The 15,063-nt window shown below is 45.6% G+C and overlaps 1 protein-coding gene across 1 annotated transcript in view; it reads right to left on the bottom strand.

Annotated features, from left to right (window-relative positions):
* nfatc2a (nuclear factor of activated T cells 2a) overlaps positions 1 to 15,063 on the bottom strand; it is a 105,777-nt gene that overhangs the window by 24,212 nt on the left and 66,502 nt on the right. The window contains exon 10 of the mRNA XM_078419336.1: positions 203 to 246. Coding sequence (XP_078275462.1) covers positions 203 to 246 — 44 coding nt within the window. The remainder of the gene's footprint in view (positions 1 to 202; positions 247 to 15,063) is intronic.

Genomic DNA, 15,063 nt, shown 5'->3' with positions numbered 1-15,063 from the left:
CAGGGACTCCCTGACTTAAAGCTGCCGTTTCCTTTCTTTCACTTAAAGTAAGCTGTTTCTGCGTCCAGACCAGATTCTCTCACACATCATGTCCCCTGAATGTAACCATATCTCCAGTGAATGCTCAAAAAAATCAATCTGCGAGACATTAATAAAAGTTTTATCCCATTTCTTTGTCAGCAATCAAATCTTCGCTACATACCTGATTAAAGTGCTCCAGCCTTTTGAAGAAGTCCCATGAAGTTTCTGTAAAAAAAACTCAGTTTCACTGGTGCAACTTAATTTAGTTGGCCCTCACATCAAAATGTGGTTGACTTCTATAAAACTGTAATAACTTTCTTTACCAATTATCCCCACAACAATTAATCCATTATGACAAGGCTGGAATACCTAGAATGGGATAATTTCCCCCCTCTAGCCCTTCTGCATCAATAAAAATAGACCTTCTTTAGATAATATGAATTAGGCCATTAATGTACAGACTGCAACCTGTGTGAAATACACTACAAAGACATTAATTAGAGGTGTGATTTGGCCTTGAGTGATTTACAATATATAGACTGGACTTAACTGGTTTAAAAGATTCAGTTAGATGAACAGCTGAATTAAATTTATTTATATTCTTACAGATATTATATTGCAGTGTCTGCAAACTTAAATCTTTAAGTGAATGGTTTGAGGTGTGGAAGGACAATACATCAAATTCAACAAAATAAATAGGACAGAATACAAAAGCCAACAGCAAACACCAATTGATAAAGCTAGCTTATGTTCACAAGAGCAGCATCTTAATGGGTGATTGATGGTCAGCATTGGCCTGGTGGGCCGAAAGGGCCTGTTTCTATGCTGTATCTCTAAACTAAACATAAAGTCTTGTCCATGAGAACCATGCATCCGCTCACAATTGTTATGTTCTTTGACCATGGATGTTCTGTACATCAAATCCACTTGTCTCAACTTGCATCATATATCTTGATATTCCGATCTACAACAAATCTAATCAATTTTTAAAATTTCAATTGATTCTGTACCCATGAGAAAGAGCATCAGATTCCGACTGGCGTCTAAATGAGAGAGAGCTTGTGGATTTCACTCCTATTGGGTCAGACCTCATTTCTATATTGAGTCTTCTTATTTTGGATTTCTGTCCTGGAACAAACATTTGTTGGATCTTTCTGATTATTTTTCTAGTTTACCTCACCATTATACCTCTGGTATAATTACTCTGATTATTGTCAATACGCACAATTACCAGAGCAACACTTTCCAACCCCCAGTAGCCTGTTTTATAGCTGCTCACTCCCAATGACTTGGCCCTTGAGATTCTGATTCCCTGCCTGAAACCTCAATCCTCCCTTAACTGTTCATGACTTAACTGTTTACCTTTGCAACAGTGGACCATACTGTGGAAGGGACTTTACAATCACAAATAGTGCGAGGCCTATTCTGCAACCTAATGTTGTGTAGAACTCCAAAAGAATATTGAGTGGGCCACTGTGCACCACTGTGTGTATCTGAGTATGGTCGATGTGACTTTAGATTTTAGACCGTAGTCTTTAGAAATATAGTGTGGAAAGAGGCCGTTCAGCCCACCGAGTCCACGGCAACCAGCGATCACCCCGTTCGCTAATGCTATCCTACACACAAAGGACAATTTTTTTTTTACAACTTACCAAAGTCAATTAACCTACAAATCTGTACATCTTTGGAGGAAACCAGAGCACCCACAGAAAACCCACGCGGTCACAGGGAGAACGTACAAACTCTGTACAGACAGCACCTGTAATGAGGATCGAACCCGGGTCTCTGGTGCTGTAAGGCAGCAACTCTACCGCTGTGCCACCATGCTGCGACTTCTAGGCCTCAGTCTCATTTTATTATGAAATAATTCAATTTTTGGTTATTTTTTCAGATTCAAAATAAAATTAAACGACAAAATAAAAAGTGATTTGGAAAATTAAACATATCTGATTATTTGGTAAGGAAAGTTAAATGTGTGGACACCATATAAACATTATTTTTTTGACAGTTTATTTTGATAACAAGAGTCTGGAGTTCTTGATTAGTATGGGTGTCAGGTGTTATGGAGACAAGGCAAGAGAATGGGGTTGAGAGGGAAAGATAGATCAGCTGAGTTTGAATAGCAGAATAGACTTGATGGGCCGAATGGTCGAATTCTGTTCATAGAACTTATGAACTTTTGAACCTGATGTGATGGTACCTTCAGCAGAAATATCGCTTTGATCTGAGTTTAGTACAAGGTGTTAATTTTGTCAGGAAAGTGAACCAAGAGATAGGAATAAGTATTCAAGGGTTCTTATGAGGATAAATGCCATTTAAACTAACTGCTAGCACTTATTAAAAAGGCTGCCTGGTATTTCGTCAGAAGCAACTGCACAAGAAATACTTCTGGTCTGTGGTCAAATGCCAAATCTTTTACTTTTGCATCCAAGGAAAATTCAAATAATGGTAGTCAGCAATTAGCCCCTAAATTGCCTGTTAAAACTGGCCTCTCAAAACGGGATGCTTTCTTAACCCAGTTGTATTCCACGTGTCTGCATCTTTTCAGTAAAATAACTCAAAAACTATTTAACTCTGGTCCTAGACTCTTCAGAAGTTCATAAATTCATAAATGATAGGAGAAGAATCAGGCCATTCAGCCCATCAAGTCTACACTGCCATTCAATCACATCTGATCTATCCTTCCCTCCTGACCTCATTCTCCCGCCTTCTCCCCATAACCCCTGACACCGGCACTAATCAAGAATCTATCTATCTATCTCTGCCTTAAAAATATCCATTGACTTGGCCTCCACAGCCTTCAGTGCCAATGAATTCCACAGATTCACCAGCCTCTGACTAAAGAAATTCCTACTCATCTCCTTCCTAAAAGACCGTCCTTTAATTCTGAGGCTATGACCTCTGGTCCCAGACTCTTGCACTTTCAGAAACATCGTCTCCACGTCCACTCTATCTATCTAACCTCTGACCTGACGCTCATAATGTGAACCAATCATTTCTATCTCAAGACCTGAAGGTCCAGTTCCTGACAGAAATTCCTCTTTAAACGTTGCAGCCTTTTAGGATCTCACTCTGTTTTGCTTTCCCACAGAATTTTGAATTACGTGGAATAGATTTAATGACATCTAGTTATTTTAGTACCATAACACTGGAAAATTTAAAAAAGAATAATAACGTCCAGATGAACAGGATACAGATTTTTGCCCAGAGGTGAATACCATTTCATGAAAAGAAATGAGAAACGAGGAAATACAACACAAATATAAAAGGGAATAAAAAAGAGGGAATAAATTGTTTTACAAAACCTTTATAATTTTAAACAAATCGGCGGGAAAGAGGTAGACTTCATAATAGGAGCTAAGCAGAATGCGAACATTTCATTGCAAAAATATAACTTGGAAAAGCAACTGATGTGAATCTGGTGACATACATCCAATTATAATTAAAAGATTTTCAGAAAAAAATAACATTGGGAGTGTGGATAGAAGCATTTTTATAGCAAATTAGGAACAGGGGAAATGGCAGGTGACATAATAACATGGCTTAAAGTAATGAAGCATTACACCACGAGATATAGTTGCGATGTTAGCTATGGTTTTGTAGACACTCCCAGAGATTCTTATTAGAAATGCATTTTGCTTAACACAATGAATGGAGTTCCCATCAGGAACTGGACCTTCACGTTATGGTGTTGAAATTATTTGCTCAGATTATGCCTGAAGATAGGTTCTGACTTGAAACATCATCTGTACATTTAATCATAGAGTTATAGGGCATAGAAACAAACCCTTCAGCCCAACATTCCCATGCCGACCAACATGCCCCATCTACACTCGTCCCACCTGCCTGCATTTGGCCCATATCCCTCTAAACTTATCCTATCCATATACTTGTCAAAATGTTTCTTAAATATTGCGATACTACCTACCTCATCTACCTGCTCCGGCAGCTCGTTTCATATATCCACCATCTTTGTGTAAAAAAGTTACTCCTTAGATTCCTATTAAATCTTTCCCCCCTCATCCTACGTCCTCTGGTTCTTGATTCTCCAACTCTGGGCAAGAGACTCTGTGCGTTTACCCAATCTATTCCTCTCATGATTTTGTACACGTCAATAAGATCACCCCTCATCCTCCTGCACTCCAAGGAATAGAGTCCTAGCCTGCTCAACCTTTCCCTATAGCTCCGGCCCTCAAGTCCAGGCAACATCCTCGTTAACCTTCTTTGCACCCTTTCCAGCATTCCTGCAAACTCTTGCATAAAACATGGTGCCCAAAACTGAACCCAATACTCTAAATGCGGCCTGGCCAACATCTAATATAACTGCAACAAGACCTCGAAACCTCTTTATTCAATACATTGACTGATCAAGGCCAATGTGCCGAAAGCCTTTTTGACCATCATATCTACCTTTGATGCCACTTTTAAATATCTGCAACTATTCCACCCCCCCCCAACATATACTGCCTGATCCAGAGTTCCTGCAGCAGTCTATCTTTTTGTTCAAGGAGACTAATGTGCATAATGTCCTTGACCCGATGGCCCAAATTATAGTAAATTAAAATATGTAAAATTTCAGCATAAATTTCCAAAATGACCAAAACTCTGGAAAGGTGCCAATCAATTGGAAACCTGCAAATGTAACATTCCTATTCAAGGAGGAAGACAGGAAGCAGGAAATCACAGGGTTGTCATCTTAGTATCCCTCATTGGGAAAAGTGCTCAAATCCAGTTTTGAGTAAAGAGCCTGTCCCACATTAGGCGATTTTAAGGCGACTGCCGGCGACTGTCAAAGTCGTAGCAGATCGCCGAACTTTTCTTTTACCCGACGACAATGACCACGACAATGCCGAGTCAGCTCAAGATTACAGCGTCTTCGGAAACATTGCGAAATTCCCTGTCAATGCTTCTCCGGCGTCCTAATTTTCACTGAAATCACTTACAAGTCGGTAAGTACTTGAGAGTTTTGAATTATAACACCTTGTATGGGTTACTTAAAAACCAAGCATCACTGTAACAAGGCAGAAACTGGATTTACTTCCAGTTTACTAATAGCTGTATTAAAATATTTTTTTTTTAAAGTGGTTAAGTGGATTTTTGTGAAAAGTGTGTGGGCATTCTTTGAAAATGTACAGGAGATGCATATCTGGTTTCTGGGTTGCATATCTGGGTTGGGAGCCCATTTTAAATGTAATGGCTGATGGCCATAAACATCGCGAAATTCCCACGCTTACCTGACCGTTAAACTGTCGCCTCCAATCTACCTGTCAAATGTCCTGACGGTAAATAAATTGGTTAAACACAAGCATTTTATGGTATTTTGAAATGACTTTACTTATTTTAATATAATGTGCTTCTAAATGCATCTAAGAGAACCTAGCAAACCTGGGGACAGCATGCGACAGCGCCCGCAATAAGCAACGATACCTGGCGACAAGCCAGCTGTCGCCGAGAAATTTCACTCCGGGTGATTTCTCAGTGACGCGCTGAGATCCACTACAATTCTTGGAAGACTCCTCACGATCATGCCCACGACACCCCGGCGATCTGTCGGCGACAGCCTAGTCGCCGGCAGTCGCCTTAAAATCACCTAAAGTGGGACAGGCCCTTAAGTAACAGCAGGGCGTTTAGAAAATCACAATGGAGATAGTTTTATGAAAGTGAAATAATGTTTACAAACTTATTCGAGTTCTTGGAGAGTGTAACACATGAGGGTATAGTAGAGGCCATGCATCTGAATTTCCAAAAGGCAATCAATAAGGTCCTTCTACAGTTGTACTGGGCCCTGGTGAGACCGCACCTGGAGTACTGTGTGCAGTTTTGGTCTCCAAATTTGAGGAAGGATATTCTTGCTATTGAGGGCGTGCAGCGTAGGTTCACTATGTTAATTCCCGGAATGGCGGGACTGTCGTATGTTGAAAGGCTGGAGCAATTAGGCTTGTATACACTGGAATTTAGAAGGATGAGGGGGGATCTTATTGAAACATATAAGATAATTAGGGGATTGGACACATTAGAGGCAGGAAACATGTTCCCAATGTTGGGGGAGTCCAGAACAAGGGGCCACAGTTTAAGAATAAGGGGTAGGCCATTTAGAACGGAGATGAGGAAGAACTTTTTCAGTCAGAGAGTGGTGAAGGTGTGGAATTCTCTGCCTCAGAAGGCAGTGGAGGCCAGTTCGTTGGATGCTTTCAAGAGAGAGCTGGATAGAGCTCTTAAGGATAGCGGAGTGAGGGGGTATGGGGAGAAGGCAGGAACGGGGTACTGATTGAGAGTGATCAGCCATGATCGCATTGAATGGCGGTGCTGGCTCGAAGGGCCGAATGGCCTACTCCTGCACCTATTGTCTATTGTCTATTGTCTAATAAGATGTCCCATTGAAGGTGATCGCACAAGGTTGCTTTGAGGGATTATATATTACCATGGATAGATGACTGGCCAACTAACAGGAAATAGAGAACCAGACGGCACAGTGGTGCAGCGGTAGAATTGCTACCTTACAGTGCCAGAGGTCCGTGTTTGGTCTGGACCTTGGGTGCTGTCTGTGTGGAGTCTGTACGTTCTTCCTGTGACCGCATGGGTTTTCTCTGGATGCTCCGGTTTGCTTCCACATCCCAAAGACGTGCGGGTTTGTGGGTTAATTGGCTTCTGTAAAACTTGGCCCTAGTGCGTAGGATAGAATTAATGTCTGGGTGATCGCTGGTCAGTACTGACTCAGTGGGCTGAAGGGCCTGTTTCCACACTGTATTTCTAAACCAAACTATAAGATAAAACGGTCATTGTGTAACCAGTGGGGGGCCACAGGGATCAGTGCTGAAGCCTCAACTATTTACAGTTTATATTCATAGCTTAGGCAGAAGAAATAAAGCCAGATTTGCTGACTATCCAAAGTTGGATGAGACACTGAATTGTGAGGAGGACAGAAAGTGTCTGGAAAAGGATTTTGAGTAGATCTCAAGGGTGGGTGCAAACTTAGTAGATGAGTTATAATGTGTGGAATTGTAAGGTCATCCCCTTTGGTCGGACGAATAGCTAAAGATTGTTTAAATGGAGAGAGATCACAGAATGCCACTGCCTCGAGGATCTGGATGTCTTCATTCATGAAACATGGATTAGAAAATAGGAGTAGCAAATCTGATATGATTTCCCTTCTCTTTGATCCAATGAGCACTGTGATTCCTGTTTCCTCCCTCCTTCACTCTCCCCAAATGCACCATTTTCAAGCACCGAGGAACTCAGTAAAAACCGAAGATTAAATGGGAACCACCCTGCTCTTTTATGCCAGATGACACAACACTTAGAGCTCTTGCAAATGAGTCATGGAGGATTTGAGAACAGCGATATTTAAATGAATTTACTGAATACATATTTTCTATATTTACTGAATATATATTTAAATATATACACAGGTTAGATTTCCATTTTGAAATCTGGCCAAACAAAGCCCACAAAATGGTACACTGCAGATTTAAATGCAAGTGCTATTGTAGCGACCATAGAGAATGGTCCAGGTCGTCGAACCCTCGGATTGGCCAGCGAGGTCACGTGTGAACGCGACCATGGGGATTGGTCCAGGGAGCGACATCGCTGATTGGCCAGCGATGTCATGTGCGCGTTTGGCGCCCGAAATAGTTAGTTCGGCGAAGTCTTCGAAGAAGACAGTAAGTTTTTGATGGTTGTCCTTTACCTTGTTGTTTAACTCTGTATTCGAATATTGCGGCTGCAATAAACTTCCTCTACAACCAAGAAGTTTCCGGACTCGCCATATTGGACGATCACCGATTATGCAGGGACCCGACGCCTCGTCGGCGATGGCCGCGCCGGGCACACCGGAGTCAAGCGCGGTAAGCGATCACCTTCCATGGTTTTGGACGCACGCACCGCAATCTTGGTTTATACACACCGAAGCTCAATTTCATATAAAGAAGATATCGGACGACTCCACGAGGTATTACTACCTCGTCAGCGCTCTATCATCGGAGACGACCACGCGCGTGATGCGGTTCATCGTTAATCCACCTGCGGAAAGCAAGTACGAGGCCCTGAAGAAAGTATTACTGCGAATCTTCGGGTTTAATAAGCATGGTGGTGCGGCAAGACTTCTGCAACTACCGGATCTTGGAGACCGACTGCCTTCCGTCCTCATGTCCGAAATGATGATGCTAGCCGGTGAGCATACGGATTGCCCTATGTTCGAACAGGCATTCCGCGAGAAGCTTCCTGAGGATGTCCGACTGCTGCTCACGGATTGTTCTTTTAAGGACCCCGAAGCATATGCAGCGAAAGCGGACGCGCTCATAGCAGCTAAAAACAAGGCAAAGGACCAGGCAAGCGGTTCGATCAACAAGGTCTCGACATCAGTGACCACGCCACAGCGACGGCAAGATGGCGCCACGTCTCCCGCCAATTCTCCGAAAGCCCGCCAAAAAGATCCGCACAAGCGCGGCTGGTGCTATTATCACCTACGATGGGGTAGCAAATCCCGCAACTGCCGCTCACCTTGTACCTTCGCGGGAAATGCCTCGGCCGATCGTACATAGGGGCAGTTACGATTGGCCAGAACCGGCGCCTCTATGTCCATGATCGATTCACGGACACAGAATTTTTGGTGGACACGGGAGCCATCGTCAGTATAGTGCCGCCGACCGACCTCGAAACCAGATCGGGTAAGACAGGTCCCACCCTCATCGCGGTTAATGGCAGCCCAATTCGCACTTTCGGTATACGGAAGATGTCCCTTGTGTTAGGCCTCCGCACGTACGAATGGCCATTCATCATAGCCGACGTCAAACAAGCGATCTTGGGAGCAGATTTTCTCTGGGCTTTTTCACTGGTCCCTGATGTCCGCGGTAACGACCTCCGACCCTCCGCCGAAGATGAGCACGTCGCTCCGACAATCGCCTCCTCGCCCAGCCCTACTGTCCAGGCCGTCGTCGCGGCCCTCGACTCGTATGCTGAGATTCTGGCGGAGTTTCCAGAGCTGCTCATTCAACGTTTCGACACGTCTTCGGCCAAGCACGGCGTGGTCCATCACATCCGCACCGAAGGCCCTCCTGTTTTCGCTCGGGCCAGGAGGCTACCGCCAGACAAACTGGTGGTGGCACGGGCAGAGTTCAGGAAGATGGAGGAAATGGGAATTGTTCGTCAGTCTGACAGCCCGTGGGCCTCGCCGTTACATATGGTCTCCAAGGCATCTGGGGGGTGGAGACCATGTGGCGATTATCGGCGTCTCAATGCTGTCACCACGGCTGATCGCTACCCCATACCGCACCTACAGGACTTTTCATCTGGGCTGGAAGGAGCGGTGGTATTCTCCAAAATCGATTTGGTGCGAGGATACCACCAGATCCCGGTGCGACCGGAGGATATACAGAAAACTGCAACGATTACTCCGTTCGGGTTGTTTGAATGGTTGCGTATGCCTTTCGGTTTAAAGAACGCGGCACAGGCTTTCCAACGACTGATGGACCGCGTGGGCCAGGATTTACCCTTTTTGTTTATTTATTTAGACGACATCCTGGTTGCCAGCACCTCAGTACAGGAACACCAGGCCCACTTGCGGACCGTTTTCCAGCGGCTCCAAGACCACGGGCTCATAATCCAACCCTCCAAATGTCAATTCGGCCTTCCTGCTCTTGATTTTCTAGGGCACAGAATTACCCCTGCCGGCGCCTCCCCTTTGCCCGAAAAGGTGGAGGCTATCCGGGCATTTCCCAGGCCCACCACAGTAAAAGGGCTACAGGAGTTCGTAGGCATGGTTAATTTCTACCATAGGTTCGTCCCGGCAGCTGCGCGAGTCATGCGCCCGCTTTTCCAGTGCCTTGCAGGGAATCCGGTAGAGTTGATATGGTCCCCGACCGCAGAGTCGGCTTTTACAGCAGCTAAGGCAGCTTTGGCAGACGCCACCATGTTGGTCCACCCGAGCCCCTCCGCCCCCACGGCCCTGACGGTTGACGCCTCTGACGTGGCGGTGGGCGGGGTTCTGGAGCAGCAGGTCGGTGGCCGTTGGCAGCCTTTGGCGTTTTTCAGCCGGCAACTAAATTCGGCTGAGCTGAAGTATAGCGCATTTGACCGAGAGCTTTTGGCCCTCTATTTAGCTGTTCGTCATTTCAGGTACTTCCTTGAGGGCCGCCCATTTGTGGCCTTTACGGACCATAAACCATTAACATTTGCTTTTGTCAAATTGTCTGACCCATGGTCGGCCCGCCAGCAGCGGCATCTGACTGCTATCTCCGAATTCACCACCGATGTCCGTCATGTCGCGGGTAAGCTTAATGCCGTTGCTGACGCCCTGTCTAGACCTGCTTTTCCCCCTATTTCGGCGGTGGACTGCGAAGTGGATCCCCAAGAGCTTGCGGAGGCACAGCTTCTAGCGGATACCGCTTCGGCATACCAGTCCACCACTTCGGGATTGAAGTTGGCCCAGGTAGCTTGTGGGTCAGAAGGCACAAAAGTCTGGTGCGATGTTTCTCTTCCCCGTCCCAGGCCGGTAGTACCGCCCTCCCTTCAGCGCCGGGTTTTCGATGCCATTCATGGGCTGGCGCACCCGTCCATCCGCTCCACCTCTGCTTTGGTAGCAGCTCGGTTTGTCTGGCATGGCCTACGGAAACAGGTAGCGGGTTGGGCGCGTGCCTGCGTTCCCTGTCAGACCGCTAAAGTCCAGCGCCATGTCCAGCCCCCCGTACAGGATTTCGAGGTCCCGGCTGTTCGTTTTTTCCACATCCACGTGGATTTGGTCGGTCCTTTGCCTTCCTCCCGGGGCTACACCCACCTCCTCACGGTGGTGGATCGGTTCACCCGGTGGCCAGAGGCTTTCCCATTGTCTGATATTTCGTCAGCGTCTTGTGCTAGGACTTTGGCCCTTCATTGGGTAGCTCGTTTCGGGGTCCCGGCAGTTATTACCACTGACAGAGGCCCACAATTCACTTCGTCCCTCTGGGCCGCGCTCGCAGAACTGTACGGGTCCAAGTTACAACCCACGACTGCATATCACCCCCAGGCAAATGGACTCGTAGAAAGGTTCCACCGCCAACTTAAGGTGTCCCTCAGTGCAAGGCTTGAAGGCCCGGACTGGGTAGACCAGCTCCCTTGGGTTCTTTTGGGCATCCGGACTGCTCCTAAGCTAGATCTCGGTGCATCGTCCGCAGAGCTAGTATATGGCTCGACACTTCGAGTACCCGGAGATCTGTTTCCGGACCCTTCAGACCAGCTGCCTACAGTCCCATCAGTGTTAGCATCTCTCCGGGAACGGGTGGGCTCCCTGGCTCCAGTTCCGACTTCACGTCATGGGTGTCCCATGGTACATGAACCGCCTTCCCTGAAGGACTGTGAGTTCGTTTTTCTGCGAAAAGATTCCCATCGCGCCCCGTTGCAGAGGGTCTATCAAGGGCCGTTCCGGGTTTTGCGTAAGGGAACGGCTACCTTCACCTTAGACATGTGCGGCAAGAGTGAGCTCGTCTCAGTGTCCCGGCTCAAACCTGCACATTTGGATCCGGATCAACCAGTCCTGGTCGGTCAAACCCCTAGGAGAGGCCAACCTCCGTTAGTTCCGCTCAGTCCAGGACCCCCCGTTCCGACAGTTCCTCCAGGACCCCCCGTTCCGGCAGTTCCTCCAGGACCCCCTGTTCCGGTAGTTCCTCCAGGACCTCCCGTTCCGGCTGTTCCGCCAAGTCCGGAACCCCCGGCTTCTGTGGTTCAGGCTGTCCCTCTCCGTACTCGTTATGGTCGCGAAATCCGGCTCCCTGCTAGGTTCCGCACCTCGGGTTCTGGGGGGGGTCATGTAGCGACCATAGAGAATGGTCCAGGTCGTCGAACCCTCGGATTGGCCAGCGAGGTCACGTGTGAACGCGACCATGGGGATTGGTCCAGGGAGCGACATCGCTGATTGGCCAGCGATGTCATGTGCGCGTTTGGCGCCCGAAATAGTTAGTTCGGCGAAGTCTTCGAAGAAGACAGTAAGTCTTTGATGGTTGTCCTTTACCTTGTTGTTTAACTCTGTATTCGAATATTGCGGCTGCAATAAACTTCTTCTACAACCAACAAGTTTCCGGACTCGCCATACTATTATAATAAAACAGTAAGATTTACCTTCTTCTGCATACTACCATTACCACCGAGGTCTATCAGATTGTAAAACTCCAGGACTTACATAGTCAGCTTTACCACAAAAGCTTTACTGGAATAATAATGAGCTGTAGAAACCTCTTTGAACAGAGCCCAGATATAATATCACTTTGATCATCAGTCCAAGAGAAGAAAAATGTCACTTTTAGTATCAATCTGTGAGCAATAATTATGCACAAAATATGCATAAAAAAGTTTCACCAACCCTTTGAAAAATCCCAGACGAGATCAGATTAGGCAACATTGCTCATTTTAGCAAGCTGTCCTATCTTAGTGGCGTGGACTCGGAGGGTTCTGGATATGGAGCGTATTCAACATTCCTTTTCAAAAAAACATTTTGCAGTTAGACACAAAATGCTGGAGTAACTCAGCATCTCTGGAGAGATGGAATGGGTGACGGAATGGGTTCTTCAGGCTGGAGAAGGGTCTTGACCCAAAACATCGGCCATCCTTCTCTCCAGAGATGCTGCCTGTCCCGCTGAGTTACTCCAGCATTTTGTGTTCATTATCGGTTTAAACCAGCATCTGCAGTTCCTTCCTAAACATTCTGTAGTGATTTGGCCACTGAAAGTAACATTACAAATGGGAGTAGCTTAGATGGGGCTACTTTGCCAGTATTGAAGCATTGGGCCGAAGGGCCTGTTTACATGCTGTATGACTCTTTGACTCTACGATTCTCCCCATTACTTCTACTTCCCCCAGTCCCAGTACCATTTACAATGAATTAGAACTAAGCTAATCCAAACACTGGCACTATTCACAGCAAATTCCCAATTCTCCATCAAAACGTCTCATAAATCATTGGTAAAGAAAAAAATGAAAATTAATTTTCTAGTTTAGCCTCACACTAATGATTTTAAAAAGTAAGAGTTGAAGACTACCTCAAAGAAATTCTTTCTGCTGCTGCCACATCAAAAACATAAGGCAATGTTGAAGCTGTTGCCAAATTATTTGCATTCCATTAAAATAAGCTTAGGACTTATGGAAATGAAATGAAAATTTATAAAATGGAAAGGACATTATGATCACTTTGTAAACTGAATCACTCCATTGCTGCAATACTAAATGCAAAAGTAGCAAATGGTTTAAGAGATAAAATAGTAGCATTGTTAAACTTTTGACCCTAAAAAAAAACCTACTTACATGAGGTGCATCAGTCAGAAGGCTTAAAGTTAATCTACAGATTATTATAATAATTTCCCAGCATTAATGAACCACAAAAGAAATAAGCCTCTGAACAACTGCATCAGTGTAGAGTGGCATGGTGGTAAGATATTAAACAGAAGCCTGGATCGAGCCATGAAGCCATACAACATGGAAGCAGGCCCTTCAGCCCATACTGGTCCATACCGTTCAAGATGCCCATCTACGCTGGCCACATTTACCAGCATTTGGCCCGTATCCCTTTAAACCTTGTATCTTGAAAGTTCAAATCCCAAATGATGGATTTTAATTCAACTTACGAAGAAATTTTGCAATAGATATTAATAATGGTGATCATAAAACTATCAATTTGTCATTTCATTCCATATGAATCACTAATTTCTTTCAGGGCTGGACACTCATTGCTCTGACCTATTCTAGCCTCTATTGATTGCAGGGGGCACTCCTAAGGACTTTCTACAACATGGTGGTTGCATCGACCATCTTCTATGGAGTGGTCTGCTGGAGCAGCAGCATCTCAGCGGCGGAAGGGAAGAGACTCGACAAGCTGGTCAGGAAGGCCAGCTCTGTCCTGGGTTGCACCCTCGACTCAGTGCAGGTGGTGGGAGAGAGAAGGATGATGGCAAAGCTAACATCGCTGCTGGACAACGATTCCCACCCCATGCAGGACACTGTCACTGCACGAGTAGCTCCTTCAGTGACAGACTCCTTCACCCCAAGTGCGTGAAGGAGAGGTATAGGAGGTCCTTCCTTCCCGCTGCTGTGAGACTGCACAACCAGCACTGCTCCCAGAAGACGAGCCAACAATAACAGCTAAGAACACACAGAAAAAAATGACAATTTATGTATCTTTTATTTATAATGAATGATCTCTTGCTCTCTTGCTATCCACTTTGCTGCTGTAACACTGTAAATTTCCCCGGTGCTGGACGAATAAAGGAATATATTATTATTATTATTATTATTATTCCTGTATCACAGCAAAATTAGGTTGCTCTTCAAAATGGCCTAGAAGGACTAGTGAAGGGTGGCCAATAAATACCACCTTGTGAGGATGTTCACATACTGTGAACAAATGAAACAAAATCTACGGGAAACCCCAACCTTACGTGGAACCGGTCTGTGTGTGTGTGTACACATGTGTATACATACGCGTACGTACGTGCGTGTGTGTGTGCATGCCTGTGTACATGTGTGTACGTGTACATGTATGTAATGTATGTAAGGTGTAAAGAGGCTGAGGAAGGATAGAGGAGGGATTTCCTTAATAACATTTCTGCTTGCGTTTATTACATTTGGTAGGGACTTTTGTGGACAATCCCTGGCCATTATAAGCTATCAGCCTGAAAGTGACATACACATCATTGTGTGTTGCTAGAATGAAGCTGAGGAAAGCTTGAAGATTGCGCAAACAATGCCACATGGACTCAGCTAAGCACATATGATTTTTGGCTCATTCACCTCTACTTAGGGATGTATCCTGAGCTTTCCCTTTCCCTCCTCCAACAGTCCTCTTCCTGCTACTTGCATGCAAGAAGGCAGCTGCTTGACACCCTCTTTGCACTACATATAAATAAGATCCAGATGCTAATCTACCAATGACTAAACTTTACACCAAAGACTGTATTTTACATTTGTGTCAGTAACACCATCATCCCCTCCAATCACCTACCACTGCTGGGTTAAAGCTGCAGCCTTTTTCTCAGAAGGGACTCGACCTAAAACGTCACCCATTCCTTCTCTCCAGAGATGCTG

Source organism: Rhinoraja longicauda, chromosome 22, assembly GCF_053455715.1.
Source record: "Rhinoraja longicauda isolate Sanriku21f chromosome 22, sRhiLon1.1, whole genome shotgun sequence".
In the NCBI taxonomy this organism is placed as follows: Eukaryota; Metazoa; Chordata; class Chondrichthyes; order Rajiformes; family Arhynchobatidae; genus Rhinoraja; species Rhinoraja longicauda.
This window is presented reverse-complemented; position numbering and strand designations above follow the sequence as displayed.